This window comes from Nyctereutes procyonoides, unplaced genomic scaffold, assembly GCF_905146905.1.
Source record: "Nyctereutes procyonoides isolate TBG_1078 unplaced genomic scaffold, NYPRO_anot_genome, whole genome shotgun sequence".
Classification (NCBI taxonomy): Eukaryota; Metazoa; Chordata; class Mammalia; order Carnivora; family Canidae; genus Nyctereutes; species Nyctereutes procyonoides.
In genome coordinates this window covers 2,523,206-2,541,183 of record NW_026575141.1, presented here as the reverse complement: position 1 = coordinate 2,541,183, position 17,978 = coordinate 2,523,206, and the positions used below count along the sequence as shown (strand labels likewise).

Below are 17,978 nucleotides of genomic sequence, written 5' to 3'. Positions count from 1 at the left end.
TGTCCTCATGCATCTCTCCCAACCATCAACGTCTGGCTGGCAACTATTTAAAATGAAAGGGAGAAAATTAGAATAGAATAGAATAGAATAGAATAGAATAGAATAGAATAGAAAAATAAAATTAAGTAAAATAAAATAAAATGGAGAGTGTATTAGAAAAAGCGGTGTCTGGCTTTGACCTGAACTTAAGTGACTAGGGAAGAAAGGCCCACCGGAAAGAATGGGAAGGAACATGAGAGAACCTTCTGGATGAAGGATGTTTTGTATATCTTTTTATATTAAATATTTTATTTATTTATTTTAGAGAGGGAGAGAGAAAGTGAGCACGCGAGCAGTGGGGGCGGGGCGGGGGAGGTGGTGAGAGGGAGAGAGAAAGAGAGAAGCAGGCTCCTACCTGAGCATGGAGCCTGATGCTATGTGATGTGGGGCTTGATCCCATGACCCTGAGATCACGATCTGAGCCGAAATCAAGAGTCAGCTGCTTAACTGACTGAGCCAGCCTGGAGTCCCAGATATTTTGTAGATATTGGTGGGAGTGTGGATTACCTGGGCCTTCCAAATTGTTCAAAGTGTACACTTAAGACCTGCTTATCTCACTTTCTCTATATTAAGCATTATATTCTGATTTACAGCATCTTAGAAGATCCAGGGACCTTCTCTTCTTCATTTAGCCATGGGGGCCAATGATTCTACTTAGTCCTTAACTCTGGGAAGCAACATCAGGGTGGGCAGGAAGTCTCGACATAGGGTGCTCAGGAGCTATATCCTCCCCCGGCGGGGGGTGGGGGGTGAGATTTATCAGACACATTTGCATAGACCCCAGCACCAGGAGGCTCAAACTTTCAGAAACCACCACCTTGGCCAGGGGGTGTGCCTTGGATTTTTACAACATTATTTATCATCTGATTTTATCCACTTGCCACTGGCACAGAGAGGTATTGTGTTTCCTCTGTTTCCTCTTTATAAACGAAGATGCCAAGTTTCTGATATACAGAGTTACGATCCTCCTAAGTTGTGGATTCCATATTTGCAAATTCACCGTACTTGCTAACATTTATTTAAAATCCCCAACTGGAGGGGCACCTGGTGGCTCAGTGGTTGAGCGTCTGCCTTCAGCTCAGAGTGTGATCCTGGGGTCCTGGGATTGAGTCTCACATCCAGCTGCCCACAGGGAGCCTGCTTCTCCCTCTGCCTGTGTCTCTGCCTCTCTCTCTGGGTCTCTCATGAATAAATAAATAAAATCTTAAAAAAAATAAAATGGAATCCCCAACTGGATACTTATGGCCCTTTTGTGGTCATTTCTGGACATGAGCAGAGTGGAGAAAGATGTGAGTGGCCACATCCACACATCCCTATCAGAGGTTGAACGAGGTTGAGGATACTCTGCTTTCTTGTTTCAGTTCACACTTTAAACAAAGGTCCTTTCCATGGCCTATTGAGTGCCTTGTTTTTTGCATTTTCATGCATTTTGTTGGTGATGACACTGTTTAAAATGCCCCCCAGGTATTGTGCTGAAGTGCTGTCTAGTGTTCTTAAGCATGAGAAGAATATGTTGTGCCTTACGGAGAAAATACATGTGCTAGGTCAACTTTGTTCAGGCACGAGTTCTAGTGCTGTTGGCCTTGAGTTCAATGTTTAAAAAGAAACCAATTTATATTAAATAAGGTGTCTTTAAACAGAGACACACGTAAGACACAGCTATGTATTAAGTTGTTGACAGACATGCTATGACCAGAGGCTCGTAGGAAGCCACCCTGGAACCATCCTAGGAGTGGTGGTTCTGTATTCTCAGATTCGGTGTTTGTGGTGACTTACGGAACAGAGTGACCTTGAGTAGTGGGAATTGCCTGTACTTGTCCAAACCCCATAGCACATTTACAAAGAGTGAGAAGTAGATTCCAGTGATTTCCATCCCAGCCATCCTGCTAGGTCCCTCGCGGCTCTCCCACGCCTGTTCCCGCTGTGGCATCTTGGGGAAGGAAGAGCTGCCAGCAGCAGTAGCTCAGTGCTGAGCAACTCGATAAGGGCTGTACCAACATGACACGCGCGAAGAAGACAGGCAAACGCCAACGTGAGATGTGATGCCAGGTTAACAGAGGTGAGGAGACTCCAGCAGGAGCATCTACCACCCAGAGGAAGGCAGTTTGAGGCTGGGATCCCGCGGGAAGGGAAGGATGAAGGTTGCAGCTTCAACAGAGCCATCTAGACAATTGGTGGGGGTGACCAAAGTCAAGAGAGGAGGGCACCCACACCCAGGAGCTCTTGGTCCTTCCCCGACTGTGTGGTGATTCCTGATTTCATTCTCTGACAACGCGACGAGGCAGCAAGACAGGCATCACTGTCTCCAATTCACAGATGAATTGGGCTGCCCCAGATTTACAGCTGGGCCATGTAAAATTTGGACTTGGTGGGAGATGCCCGAAGTGGGTGCCCCTGGTTGTTTTCTTTAGGCCACACTGAGGCAGAGTGCTGGCTTCTCACTGCAGGCTGATGGGCTCCTTCACCAGCTACCTAGACTTCTCTTTGGCCCCAATCCACCCCTATTTTCAGGTATTATGTCCCAGTCCACTTGATAGGAGGCAGGTATCATGTTACTGAAGGAGAAACTGAGGCCACACAGGAAATAATTCTGGGTCCCCCCTTCCTTTTTTCTGTTTAACTCAGCTCTAGGGACAGGATGTAGGGTTACTCACAGCTCACCTGCTTCCTTTGCAGAGCCTAGGGGGTCCTTCCTCCACACAGGGTTTAGTGCCATGTGGGTCAGTGTCACCAGGCAGGACCAAGGCTGGCATGGAGACCTGTCTCTGGGTGCCACAGACATGATATGTCCGAGAGGGGCCAGCTTTCCTGATTGCCCTTGACGGACACTAAGTGTGGGTACCCCACGCCAGGATCTGCTGAGCTACCCTTGGCTAAGGCAAAAGCCAGCTGGCCTAGGCCCCCGAGGAAGCAAGGGGTCTGGAGCATGGCCCCTTCCTGAGAGGCCCCAGGGGAAGAGGAAAAAGGAAATGACTTCCCTTCTACCTTTCAAAGTACCACCCAGGCAACTCCTCTGCACCCATCAGAGCTGCTTTGAATTCTGAACCCAGTCTCTCCCATGCTGTGAGGCTGGCTGCTCTTGGGCTCTACTGCTCCATGTCACCATACAGATGTTCGCATACATTCCCATCCCCCTAGTTTCCAGTCATCCTCCCTTATGTGAGTCAACGGGTCTCAATTTTTCCCACCATAACACACCTGAGGGATTTCAAAGAGCTCAAGGACTCATGATGCATGAGCTTGTCCCCAGGGACGGGAGGGTGACTGTGCCCTTGGGAGAGGATGCACTAGAATTTAAGAGGACATTTCTCACTTTCAGAAGCATCCCTGGTATGGGGGCAAGGTCCTGCCCCCACCTTCTCAAACTTGAGAATGACTGGAAGATGTCCTTGGTCACATCCAGTTCAGGCTCTTAGCAGGGAGACTAAAGAAAGCCTTCTCCCTAATGTGCAACATGGTGTCTGACTGGAAGCATCTCAGTTTCAAGTGTTGACCAGAAGCCTTGGGTTCTAGCAACAATAGTTTAACTGGCAGCAAATTCCCTCTGCGTGGGGCCCAGCTATTGTTGGCTTCTCCAGTCAGCAATGCCAAGGGTCTTTGGATCCCCAACGAAGAGCACATGTCTAGGTGGGTTGTCTGTACCCTGCACCGCAGCCCTCAGGTCACTTCTCTGATTTATCTCCACCGTATGCCATTTGCTTCTTCCCTCTTCTCTAGAATACAGTGGAACCCGCGCAGAGAGGTGCAGAGGGAGATTGCCCAGCCCTTGAGACAGGGACTTTGGATCTACTGAGCCCAGGCGCAGGGTCCTCTGACAGCCAGAGGGGGGTCCTTGGGGACTGCACGCTCGAAATGTACACCTCAAATACCAGAAGATTCTGGGGAGATATTGAAGAAGGTCTTATGTGGATGTCATATCACTAAATGGAGAGTCCACATCTCGCACATGATCTAGTGGTCCACGTGAGACTTGACAACAAAGGCCAGTGCCTTTTCCTGGTGTTCAGTCCTAGTGCCTTACTCTTCAGCCAAGTCAGAGTCAGGAATGTTTGGGATAATCTCCCTCCTGCCCTCCAGGGTGTAATTACCCATGTGATTCCAAGTCCCAATTCATCATCATTCCCAGGCTGACATTTCCACATATCTCTTATGGGAATCTGGCAATTTAACGTGAACTCGGAACCAAAGAAGGGGATAAGATTGGCAACTCGTACAAAGAAGGAAGCATAAGAAAAGGCAGGGAGAGAAGAGAGATCAGAGGGAAGGAAAGTGGTGACAGAGGAGGGAATTAGGGAGGAAGTGCGAGGCAGGAGGAAGCTACCCAGCAGTACTCACGTGTTGTGGAGCACACACCAGCCGCAGTGGGGATCGCCCGAGCCCAGGCACTCGCTGCAGCTCCGATACTGACCGCAGGACTCCACAGGGACTCTGGTGAGCTGGGACAGAAAGACAAGAGAGGGGTGATCAGGATTTTGCACAACACCCTGTAGTTCCCCAGGAAGAGATGCTATTCCGTCAGATAAATCACCTGAATCAGTGTAGGAACGTGAAGAGGCCCAGAGCTCCAGGCTGGAAGAGACCTTGAGGGATCATATTGGAGCAGGTGGCCACCTGAGCATCCGGGGGAGACACCACCTGTTACCTTCTTAGCAGTCTCCCTGTATAACCTCCTTACAGCTCATATTAAATTGTTATAGAAGATATTTATACAGTGTGCGTTGACGCTTTCCCACCATCACAACCCCCCAATACTCTACAAACATCCAATCCATCACCTGCTTACTTCATAAAAATGGAATGAACCCAAATATTTATTTTCTCCATTCTTGTTTTCCTCTCCTTCCTCTCTTTCTTTCTTCCTCTCTTTCTTTCTTTCTTTCTTTCTTTCTTTCTTTCTTTCTTTCTTTCTCTTTCTTTCTTTCTTTCTCTTTCTTTCTTTCTTTCTTTCTTTCTTTTTTCTTTCTTTTTTTCTTTCTTTCTTTTTCTTTCTTTCTTCTTTTTATTTCTTTTCTTTCTCTATAAGGTGTACTGTCTTCTTCTGGGTTCATCTCTTTTACTCTTTTTTGTTTCATTGGTATGATCTGTGTGGTTCCCGAGAGCATGTAAGTAAGCCAAGTCCAAGACCCTTCTCTTTCTCATTCTCCACACTTTTGAACTCATTTGGTAGCTGTTAACCTACCCGCTCTCTTTCTCATGCTGTTGGCCAAATGGCTCTCAAGGTTTTTCACTCTGGTGCTTTCCTAGAACAGCTGTTGCTAGCTACTTCTCCTCCTGCCCACACCCTTTTCATGACTAGAGGCTCCCTCTCCCACCCCAAAGCCCTGTACTCGCTTTCGCCAGCCGCTTGTTCATGTAAAATGTTCCATGTGACATTTCTGCTTAGCCCAAGTGCTTCCATCGCCTGCATGCTCTGCAAGATCTTTTGCATTTCTTTGTTCCCCAACATAGCTTCGTGCCCGGATGTCTTTTTACATGACTTCTCAGGGCCCAGTACATAAGAGATACTTAATCACGATACCCAGGATCAAATGGAATTTTAATTTTCTTTCAATAGCCTTGGTCTTTATTGTCTATTTCGCCAGTTTCATCTTTATGAAAAGTTTTTTTTTGTTGTTGTTTTTTGAATCATCCTTTTTCTATTTGGGACACTGTTTTATCTCAGCAGAAGACTTCTTACCTAATCTTTCAGCTTGCACTAAGAGAATTTGATGTGGCCGTCCTTTTTAATTTTTTGTCGTCAGACAACAGGCGCCGAGAAGCACAGATCACACCGACCTGGCTGAGCCTCTGTGCTTCCTGAGCAAATGCACAGGCTGTGTCCCCGCCACCCTCCCACGTACCCCCACCCCTCCTGCTGCTGCAGGGGGCATCTGCCTCTGAAAAATTATGTACACTTGGCAGGGGCTATTTGTAACTCATGCACAGGCGAACTGGCACCAGGGTCTGCTCAATTAGTCTCGAAACCATCTTTTGGAATTAATTAATAATTAATTCTAAACCCCATATGATCTCTTTTCCCTTTCTACCTTCATTTTCTTATTCCCTTTACATATCTTTTGGTTTGGGTTTTGTTTCCTCAAGTGCACACGGAGCCTTCTTAATGACTACGCTGCAATGTTCCTTCTTCCCAGCTACCTGTTGGCCTCTCGCTCCCATCTTAGAGTTTTGTCCTTGGCCTCTGTGACCCTCTCTCCACATTCTTGGATGTCTTTTTGCACTTGTGGGATTTCATGTTTCCTGTTAATACTGCTCTTGTAATCTAATCTGCATGGGCTATGCCTCAGCTCTGCCTACATGTGACTTTCCCATTTTTGCAATTAATTCTGACAATCCGTTGTGTACAAATTACCCTGCTGGCTCTATGCACAGCCAGGAACTTACCCTATTCCTACTGCCTCTTTAATTTCTCTTCCTACCCCCTAAGTGGGCACAGACATGCTATGCTGGTCATGTAAGTATATAAACCCTGGTTCCCAGCCCAAAATACCTGGGCTCCCAGGAATTCGTGAGGGGTAATAAGGTCCACAAGCTATTTTCAATATTTCCAAAAGCCTAATGGAAATTGGATGGTGGCTGTTTTCTTTCTTATATGCATACTTGGTGATGTATGTCCCATATTAAAAATAGGAAATATATTATTACTTAATAAATGCAGTTTATTTAGCAGGCAAAAATCTTTGAAAACATGATGCCTAGAGGGGAGAAAAAGTAATAAAAGGGACCATAGATGGTGGAAGTCGGTAACACAAGTACATAATAATGTTTTCATATGTTCCAGCTGCTTGTCTAGCACTCCATATTTTGCACGAGCTTGAGGAGAAAATCATGGCTTGTTCAATCAAAAGCATTTTCTTGGTCTAAACTTAATTAATATCCTCCCAGTCCCAGTTTCTCCCATTGACATGTTCTATAATGTGTCTTGGATGGATGTGCCATGGGGCTCTGGGGTGTGCCCGCTGCTTGGCGAACCTGATGTTCAAAAGGCTTTGCATTCAGATTTCTAAAAATATCTTGCAACTGGTGATTAAACAGTGCCAATACCCAGAATCATAAAAATCTTTCCTCTCCCGATTTTAAGTGAGTGTGATTTTAGTTTGGTTGGAAGGAGTATAAGAGTACTGGACCCCGCAGAGCTGGGTTCCAATCCTGGCTCCATCGTTTACCATGTTTACCAGCGATGATGTTCTGAGTCTCATTTTCCCTCGACTTTAAACACAGGGACAAAATCCCCCTGCCCGCCCCCGTTCACGGAGCTCCCCACAGCACAGGTGATCTGGTACGTGTGAAGCTGCTTTGGAAACGCACGAGCACATTGCAAGCAACGGTTATTACTGTCATCTTTGCCGTTCATCGTCGCACGGGCACGTTACCTCTCCGCCACATCACAGGATCCTGCTCCGGCAGCCTGCCCGCCCCACGGAACTCCACCAGGAGTGTAACAGGCCGGGAGGAACTTTTCTTCTTTAGCACCTTGATCATACCGTTTCCTCCTTGAACTGCGATGTCTGCCCCTAAAACCAGTCATTGCTTCATCTCTGAGATGAAACTCTGGGGTAGCCCAGCTTCCTGGATTTATTCAGCGCTTTTACCAGGTACTCTAACAGGCCTGTCTTTTTCTCTGTTTTTTCATCTAGATGGATCCCTGTGGGACAGGAGCAGAAGTCCTTCCTAGGCAGTTATTATGAGACCCAGCTTTCCCTCAACCTTTTCTTATAGCATCTTTCTATATACGTGCAGTCATTTTTTTTTATTATTACTCTTCTGAGCTTGATCTAGTTTTTTTTCCCCCATTCTTTTTAAAGGGTGGATGCTAAAACTGAGGAGCCCACAGGACTCTGACAGACCAAGTAAAAAGGTTACCATTAACTGAGAGGCAAGTGCCACCCCCCTTATCTCTTTAGGACTTTCTTGAAGTCCCATTTTCAGGCAGTATTCCCCAGAATGGCCAATCCCTCTGGGACTCTACATCTCCCAATCTATAGCACTGCTTTGCCTCACTCCCCCACCCATGGATAATCTTGGAAAGCATAAGAAATTTTTCTGACATTTTAAGCCACTCCCAGAAACCAGACTGACTCCATCACTTATCTTGGTACAATTGTCTGCCCTAACAGCTCTGGGTACCATCCATAGTTTGCTAGTAAGCTGCGCAGATGCCCAGGTAGCTTCTGAGCAACCATGGCACTGTGATCCCTTTCCCCCAAACCTCCAGATTCTCCATCCACACCTTATACCACACAAAGCTGCCTCTCCCTTCCCCCATCACCAGTTCCTTCTCTGACCCTGGAACACAAACCACTCCAGATGCAGAGCCACACGATTAATTAAAACCACCCCACGCTGATTAAAGTCTTAAGCTACAGTGCCAGGCATGCTAATTAACTGCGTGAGGGAATTCAGACCACAGGAAGAGGTGAGAAAAGGAAGTCATGGAGGGGGCTTCTGCTTGGAGAACGAATCAGATGGCGATGTGACCCAAGCCATCCTAGTGATGGTTGGCCTCAGACACCACAAAAGATTGAAGTTTGTCCCCTGGCCACTGGACTCCAGGAGATGTGTTGATTGATGTGTCTGCAACAGCTCCCTCACTGCATCTAAAGACAGAAGTCCCACCACCTCTCAGAACCTCTGTGTGTGCCTATGCAGAGCTGGGAGGGAAGCGAGGTTCCTTGGGTGGATGGGTTTGGACATGGCTGCAGAGTTGTCTCAGCACATTCCACTGGATTTGCTGTCCTATTGGACAGCGTCATAGTTCCTCAAAAACATAGAGTTATCATATGATCTAGTCATTCCCCTTCCAGGTACACACCCCCCCCCCAAAAAAAAAAAAACTGGAAGCAGTGGCTCGAACAGATATTTATAGATCAATATTTGGACTAACACTATTCACAACAGCCAAAAGGTGGAAAGTGGCCCAAAGCAACCCAAACCCAAAGCAAACAAACAACAAATGGATGGACATGCAGAATGTGGTATGGACAGTCATCTCTCTCCTCCATCCCTCATCTGCGGTTTTGCTTTCTCTGGTTTCAGTTACTGCAGTCCAGAGGCAGATGATCCACATTTTCTGACATGTGATCAGAAGTCAACAGCAGCCTCACACTAGGTCACAGCGCCTACGTCATTCACCCCACATCCTCTCATCACGTAGGCATCTTATCGTCTCATATCATCACAACAAGAAGTACGGTAAATGAGATATTTTGAGAGGGAGACAGACCATATTCACATAACTTTTATTACAGTATATTATTATGGTTGTCCTATTTTATTATTAGTTATGGTTGTTAATCTCTTACTGTGCCTAATTACAAAGTTTATCACAGCTTTGTATCTATACGTAGGAAAAAGCATAGTCTATGCAGGGTTTGGTATTATCCATGGTTTCACATCTCCACCAAGGGGGCTCGGAATGTATCTCCTGTGGATAAGGAGGGATGATTGTAATATTCAGCCTTTCAGAAAAAGGGAATTCTGACACATGCTACAACATGGATGAGCCTTGAAAACATTATGTTAAGTGAGATAAGCCAGACACAAAAAGACAAATGTTTCTGGTGTTAGACTAATAAATTCATGTTTATAAAATATTCTGAGATCCTTGGGTGAAAAGATAGGCATTGTTACTCTTTTCAATTTAATTTCAAATGGACGAAAGGGCTTTGGATACATATCTCTTATCATGTGCTCTGATGTAACTGGGTCTGTCATTCTCAGGCTCTGGGTCTCCATTTCTTGATTTGGAAAAATAATGTCACAGCTTTGTTCCACCTAGAACCCTTCTTCACACCCCCCTTCTTCCAAGAGCATGAGGGAGGGTCTTGGAATTTAAATAGGTCTTATGAGGTCAAATGCTCTCTGATTTTTATAAGATTCTCCAGTTATTGCTTAGCCTCTGGTTTGGCTCTCATTCTCAGTTATGACCAGGAAGCACCTGTGTGCTGGTGTCTATCCCCTACCTCTATTCCTAAACCCATTACCTTCCTGGGACTCACGTTGGTTTTCTTTACCTTTTTACTCCAAAGTAAACTTCCCCAAATCATAGTTTTGTCTGGTTTTTAAATATTGTAGATAGAAGCATCATCTCATTCCCTTACCTGCCTTGCCCCATGAATAAGTTTGTGAATGTACAAACAATGGCTGGGGATCAAAAGACCAGATGACCAAGAGAGTGGAGGAGCTCATGACCTTGAATGCATGACCTTGACTTTTCTTTTCTTTTTTTTTTTAATGTCAATTTATTTATTCATTCAGCCTTATTCATGAGAGACCGAGAGGGAGAGAGAGAGAGGCAGAGACACAGGCAGAGGGAGAAGCAGACTCCCCTCGGGGACCCCGATGCTAGACTCCATCCCAGGACCCAAAGATCATGCCCTGAGCCAAAGGCAGACGCTCAACCACTGAGCCACCCAGGAGCCCCATGACCTTGACTTTTACAAGCTTCTGCACTCTGATCACCAAGAGCCCACGGCCTAGAGGGCTGGGGCCTGGGTGTGCTCATGACAGTTCAGGGAATCTTCTTGAGTCCTGGTCCCCAACTGTCTAGACTCTGCTTGGTTTCTCTGATATTTTGGAAGATGCTTTCTTCTGGCAGTAGAGTCCCACTCCGCCTGTTGCTGTTAGCATCCCAAAGGGTGTCTGCTGCTCTGCTGATTACATTCAGAAATGTTCCATAGATACAACATACAGTCTCTGTGAGTGCTTCTCATTTGTTCAAGCATTTGACATTCTGGTCGAAATGTGAGTTATTACTCTGTCTCTCCTCTTATAATTGGATGCTAATGCTGCAGTGGCTATGCTGAGCTTGATGGTGGGGGTTAATTTAAATGTCCAATGGCTTCTTAAGTACCCAATTTCCTTCAAAATTGTCAAAAAAGGGGGAAAAAAGATGCAAGAAGACCCATTAGGGAACTCTGAGGGGCTGCTGTGAAGCTGTCAAGATGTGCAGATCCTGCATCGGCCCCCGGTGCTGTCCTATCCATCCCCGTCCTGTCCTCCTGTGTCTGAGCAAAGGAAGTTGAGTTGGGAAAAGTCAGTCCTTTTCCAGAAAATTAGTAACTCAGCAATATATATGGATCTCAGCATCATGGTCTTGGAGTGCCCCTCCAAACCTCTCCAGGGGCCTTTCTTTCCTTTGGTGGCCTCTGGTTGCCTTTGTAGGCCTCATCACTGCTGACTTGGGCCCATGCAAGAGTTGCATGGAGCCTTTGTCTCTGGGATGACCTCTGAGCCCCCCACTGCCAGGGCTTGAACTTGTGATGGCTGAGCACTGGTTCAGGAAGCATGTTTATTTGAGGTCATTCCAGGTCCTGGCACATAGTAACCCATGTCCTCTTTGCTCAGAGGTGGCAGGTAGGTCTGACCGTGGCAGGTTGGCAAGAGAGGCCAAGGCCAGGAGGCTGGTCACAGCGGTGGGTGTCAGGAGTCCCAACTCTTGACTCCTGCATCTTGAGGTAGCCTCCTACATCCCCATGCCCACCCCTATCTGGCCTCATGCTGGATGGAGAGGTGGAGTGTACTTCTAGCCCCTTGACTTGGACTTGGCCTACTTGATTTGGTCAATGGGATAAGAAGCACAAGCCAAAGGCCTCTGTGGTCAGCCTTGCCCTCTTGTGTTTCTGTCACTGCCGTGAAAAGAGCTTCCCTGTGTAGCGGCTTCCTCTTCGGCCAAATGAACCCATGTGGAGCAGACCAGAGCCCAACCCACAGACGGGAGACAATTCCAGCTGGCACGGCAGCTTGAAGCAGAACTGCCCAGCCAAGCTTCGCCTACATGAGTTGACATGCAATGGATGTGCAGGTCCATGAGTACGAGAGTTAATGCTCATTGTTATATGCTGCTGAGTTTTGGGGGTTTGTTACATGGCCTTTTTGGCAATAGGTAGCTGATAAGCGGATGCTGGCCATCACGTACAAAGTCCTGTGAAAGGTAGAAGGGAGGGGAAATAGAGCGGGGGAAAGGTTGCATTGTGGTGGTTTCACTTTGCTTTGAAAAGCTGGGTCTAGCATCACAAATGAATCTTCCTGGTGTACTGCATGCTGACCAGGCTCTCCGAACTCTCTGGAGACTAGATCTCAGGGAGGTCCAGCCCCTACGCAAAGTACCAGAGAAGCCTCTGGAAGGAGAACGTGCAGGTGCAGATGGCTAACTGGAAGCACAGATGCTCATAGGACCGACTCCCTGTACTGATCTCCTGGCTGCCCTAGTGCCGGGAAATGATTTTATCTACTTGGTGGCAATACAAGCCCCTCAGGAATGGGTTGCCTTAAACGTAGCAGTTCCTCCCGCTTGTGCTCCAGCCACGAGCTTAATCCACTGGCGGTCTTCCCTGACAGAGGGCTCACGCACAAGGTCAAGAGCAGCAGCCCTGGCTGTTGGCATTGTCCCACCTGCCCGTGGGCAGGAGTTCCAGGGTCAAGGTTGTCGATCCTCAGAACAACAAGGGCAACAGCCTCACAGCACGAGGCTTGGGAGCTGAGGTCCTGAGCTCTAATCCACTCTGGGTATCTGGGTGACCTTGAACCAATCCTCTCCCCTCATTAGACCTCCAAGGACTCGTTTCCAGATAGGAGGACCCAGGCCTACTCTGCCTGGGAGAGTCGGTCACAAAATACTACTAATACAAATGGTCTGGTAAGCTCCTTGCAAATGGAAAGTAGCAGATGTTGTGGAGGGCTGCAATTTGCTGCTATTAATAAGTATAAATGCCTAATAGGAAGCCAGTTTGCTCTGGGAACTCGGACAGCCAAGGAGCGAGTGTTGACGCCGGAATCATCAACATATGCTGTTCCTCATTAGCAAGCGGCAGTAGCTGGGTGAGGAGCTCTCAGCGATTTCTGCAGAGCCTCGAGAAATCATCCTATCTTCCGCCTCCCGGTGTGGGCTGCGCTGCACTGGCCATGTTTGTCATTAAGCAGACCCCTCACCAAGCAAGAGAGCGATGCCTTTCTCAGGTGCACAGATGGGAGAGTCGCAACCCAGAGAGGCTGAGCAGCTTGCCCAAGGTCACACAGCAGGACAGTGACAAAGGCGGATCCTGAAAGGAAGCCGGGGCAGCAGCCTGCCACCAGGTTCCAATGTGACAACTCGCTGGAGGCAGCCGAGGGGCTTGAAAAACTTCTGGTACCTCTGCTGAACCCCAGTTCTCTGGGTTGAAAATTTCACAGCACCCCGGGCTGTGTACTGTCAAAGGAAGGGCTGGCTAAGTTGAGGGGCTGAGGGCCCCTCTAGAGGGCAGAGAGGCCCATCACAGAGCAGGAGCCCCAACGGGATGGACAATAGATAGTAGCACAGCCCTCCTCCTCCAGGGAGACTTCCCGGCTCCTTCAGATGTGCTTGGAGAGAAAAAGGGAGTCTGGAATAGTTTTATCTCGGTGCCAAGTGAGAAGCAGAGAAGACGGGTGAGGACAGATATTGGTGTGAGTCTTGGATCTGCCCCTTCCTGGCCTCCTTTTCCTCCTCTGAGGATAAGAATAAGCACTCTGAAGGGTTGGAGTAATTGGGGGGGTGAGGTGAGGAGTAATTGGGATGCATGTGTTAGTGCAATGCCAGTAACAACAAGGTCTGTTGTTCCAGCATCTCTCCCAGAGAAAATGTGCCCCTCCCCAGAGGGGTGGTGTGAAGTCATCTCTCCTCATCTCTCCCCACCTAGTACCCAGCTCAGGCATGGCAAGTGAGAATCTGTGAGCAAGAGGGTGACTGCTCCCAAGAAGGAACGAAGTGGGTTCCTGTCAAGCTCATATTCCAAGAGCCACATAGAATGGATTTCCCCGTCTTGGCTCTAACCCTAAAACCTGTAATTTCTGTTATCGCCACAAGTTCATCTCTTAGCGTAAAGGTCAACTTCTCTCCCCTCCTGGGACTGTCATGGTCATATTCTCACAGTGTGCTTGGAGGACCGCATCTTCCGGTCTGGGCTGAAGTATTGCAGGCACCAGTTTGGGTGGGTCAATCCAGTGCGTTTGACAGAGGAGCCTGGAGACTAGCTCCGCGTACATCCTACATTCCATGGGAGGAATGTTCTGGCATTCACAGAGTTAATGAGCTGGAAGGGACCTTAGGAACAATTTAGCTACCAGTCCCCTCATTTTTCAGGTGAAGCTCAGTTGCTGGAGTGTTTGTCCAAAGCCACGTGGCCATGAACACTATTCTTTTGAGACCATCCCCAGATACGGACTCCTGCCCAAGATGTCTGCTCTTGACCTAGCCCCAAGGTCGGGGCTGAAGGGAGAGGCAGGGCCCCTGGGACCCACCCCATTGGAGATTGGGAGCCTCCCTCCCCACTGCCAAGCCCAACAGGTGGGAAGGAGCCTTTGTCCTGGGGATCAAAGTGCTGCTCCCATTCCAGCCATCTTTCACCAGCCATCTTTCACCAAGTGCTGCCGACGAGGTTACAGTCCCATCTGAGCTGGGACTGGGGACCTGCTGGTGTGAGTTTCCCAAGCCCGTCTGCTCAACGGAGGCCTTTGTTCCGGCAGCCAAGAAGAGGGAGGGGGAGGGGCTGGCACCATGACACCTTTATCTAGGCCCCTGCAGCTGAGCCAAGTGAGTTCCCAGACACATGCCGGGACCCTCTGGCTCGCTGGCATGACTCTTAGTGGGAAGTGGCAGGGCAGGCCCTTCTCCACCCAGCACCCAACCCTTCCCTCCAACTGCCTTCTGTTGAGGGCACTGCTGGCCAGCGTCCCCAGCACCGGTCAGGAGTTCAAACTGTTCAACGAAACTGTTCAACTGAAGGGTGGTTGTGGGCCAATGGTATGCGGGTGTGAGTGGGCGCACAGAGGCTGAGGGTGTGTGCCTAGGTGTGTGTGTCTAGTAACAGGAGCGACATTTGCACACATCGAAGGGCAGGAGTGTCCAAGGCCATGGCGGCAAAGAAACACACCTTCCCTTGCAGACATTCCTGTCTGGGTGGGAGGCTCCTTTGGATAGTGACAAACATCTTCCTGCAAAACAGGAATCTGACTCTGGGAAAAATCATGGGGCCCAAATGAAAGGAGACGGAGACACTTCAGGGGGTCTTCTACACTCCAGCATCTCAGGGGCCCCAAAGAAACCTGAGTCCTCTTCCTCTGCCCTCAGCCCCTGCCTCAAGGTAGCCAACGAACTCTCCCAAACCTATGGGAGTTCCCCTTGCAGGGGCCCCGCCTGCTGCTGGGGAAAGAGGAAGAGGGTCCTCTAATACCTGAGTATCCTTGGTCAGGGGTCATCTTGCTCACATGGGCAGATGCATTTACATCATTAAGGCTCCCCCGAGGGCGTTTTGCAGTAGCTCTTCAGATAGGAGAGGATACACACATTCTTGGCTTTCTTTAAATGAGACCCCTGTGCACCAGGCAACCCAGCCATGCCACCCGGGCCTTCGTGTGTCCAGGCAGCTGAGCCAAGGAGCCAGGGCAGCGTGTCCCACGTCCATCTGCCGGGAACTGACCCCACAGCACTGTAGCGGTGCGCCATGTGGTTTCCGTTCGGAGGTTCATTGCTGAGGGGTGAGCGGCGTGGTGGTGGTAACGCATCCATCGCACATGGTGTGCAGCTGGGGAGTCTGATGTACATCAGACTAAGGCTTGAAACAGATTTCCCCTTCTCACACGAGAGGCGGCTGGCCAGGGCTATATTTAGATGGGGACTCAGCGAGGTCAGAAATAATTGTTGGCCCTGGGAGGGGCAAGGGAGGGAGGAGGTGTCTGGTCCTGGCTAATGTGTGCTCCTTCTCGGAGGCCATGTGTGGGATGGCCTGGGGGAGGGCTAGGAGTCTCAGCCACTCCTTCTCTGTCCACTTAAGTCTTTGTTCCAGGGATAAACAGCTCCCAATAACAAACTGCCATTGCCCGTGACACAGAAGCTCAGTAGATGCAGGGCCTGGCAGAGGGATCCAGGGGTGCGGAACCCACCGTGGGGAGGGAGGGCCACCGGGGAGCCAGGCAGGGCAGCTGTTAGGACCTGGGCTTTGTGATCTGAGGGGTCACCGTTCAGATTCTAGCTCTGCGGCTCCTTAGCCTTGGCCAGGCATTGCGCGTTCCCCTGTCTGCAAAAGGCTAAGCAGATGAAATAATCTGGCCCCAGTAAGACACTCGACGCGGCTCCTGGAGCATCGGCGCCACACACGCGGCAGCGTTCATGGCAGCGACGGCAACCATGGCCGCGAAAAGTTCGACTTCTATTTTTATTTATTTGTTTATTTTTACTTATTTTTGAAACGTTCAACTTTCAAGGTTTCCAGGTGTGCCCCTGTGATCGCTGGGCCCTTCTGCCGTTGCTTCTCTTCGAAGTGGTGCTGGGGAAGGAGGTAGGACCCGATGGGACCCTATGACCGGACTCCTGACCCACCAGCCATACCCAGTGACCGCCACGGCCCCCAGCCCCGCAGTCCCTGGCCCTCTGCTAGGGGTTTGGCTCCACAACTGGCTCAGAACTTTCCAACCATTTCCCTGCTTCCTCCGCTCCCCCCTCCAGCTCTTCTGACAGCCTTTCCTAGCTTTCAAATAGCAAGCAGAGGGCAGGAAGAGGAGGGAAACCCCCGTGCATTCGTGTTATTGCCCACAGCCCTGGGGGAAGTCGGACGAAGCCAGGGAGCCGCTCTAGCTGTTGGAAGAAATGAGGTCAGGGTTATCTGCGGCCTTAATTTATTCAGCGTTTCCTCTGACCTCCGTGAACAGGCATCATCAAAAGTTGGCTGTGGGTCTGGGACAGGAAACGGCGCTGGCTCCCGGCCAAGCACAAGAGGCCGTGCTGCGTGCGGCATGTGGGTACTTTGGCTGGCGGGGCATGTCTGGCAGGCCGGGGTCGGGCAGCGAGGCCCAGCGTGGTGGTGTTGGCACACAGTCCAGCAGACCCTGCAGTGACAGGGACACGAGGATGCAGCCTCCAGACACGCCGAAACCCAGGGAGGTCGCTGAATTTGCAAACAAACCTGCAGGATGAAGACCGAGGTAGCAGCAAGGAAACAAATGTGACAGTTTAGGGCAGGTAGCGCGCCATAAATGGAACGCATTTTAAAAAGACTTTCTACTCCATTACGCCTGCCTGGGATGCTGCTGTGAACAGAGCTTGGGCTAGACCAGAGTCCAGGGCACACAGGGTGGGGTGGGAGGGGGTGCTGGTGTGGGGTGTAGGACTCCCCTCTCACGCTCCCCAGGCCGGCGCTTGCTGAGTGTGGCCCCCCTCAATGTGGAGGCTTACGACTCCAGGGGAGAATCAGGGCAGTACTAAGTGCCAGGGAGGACGGCAGGGTGGGGACGTAGGGTCTAGGCTCAGGGATTCCCAGCCTAGCTGAGCTCTTAACTAAACCCTAACTGTAGAGCTTTTAGAAAATGCTGAGGTCTAGGCCAGATCAGCAAAATCAGAATTTCCAGGAGCCAGGCACTGGTATTTTCACAAAGCCCAGTGCTTCTCCACTTGGCCCCCCTACCAATGACCCTGATGATGGGCTCGCCCTGGGTACAGGGGCTGAGGAGTTGTATTTCTGCCCTGGAGTCTGAGAGATGCAGAAGGCTGAAGGCTCCAGAGTGCAGAGACAGGCGGAGCGGGAACAGTGGTGGTCCTGACTGCTGGGCTTGGCGTTCCAACTTACAAAGCCATTTCACAGGCGTGATTGCGTGTGACCCCCACCACAACGTTGTGAGGGTGCCAGGTTGGGGACAATAGCCTCCATTTTACAGATGAGGATGTTGGTTGGAGGAGGTTAAGTGGACTGGCTCAGGGCACACAGCCATACAGGGCTTGGGGTGCGTGACCTACAACCACTCCACGGCTGGTGTAGCCTCCCTGTCCACTGGAATCCCCTCTCTTGCCAGGGCCAAGAGCCTATGACCCGCCCCCCATGAAGAGCAATGACTGCCTGAAATGGATCCAAACATCATGGAAATTGATGACAGGATTGGGTTGGAGAGGTTCCATTTAACTATCTCTTAGAGCTGCTCCTTGGCTGCACGTTTCC

The 17,978-nt window shown here is 49.6% G+C and overlaps 1 protein-coding gene across 1 annotated transcript in view; it reads right to left on the bottom strand.

Annotated features, from left to right (window-relative positions):
- The window catches only part of PLXNA4 (plexin A4), a 425,241-nt gene that overhangs the window by 99,485 nt on the left and 307,778 nt on the right, over nt 1-17,978 (bottom strand). The window contains exon 5 of the mRNA XM_055307457.1: nt 4,375-4,475. Within this exon, the coding sequence (XP_055163432.1) occupies nt 4,375-4,475 (101 nt within the window). The remainder of the gene's footprint in view (nt 1-4,374; nt 4,476-17,978) is intronic.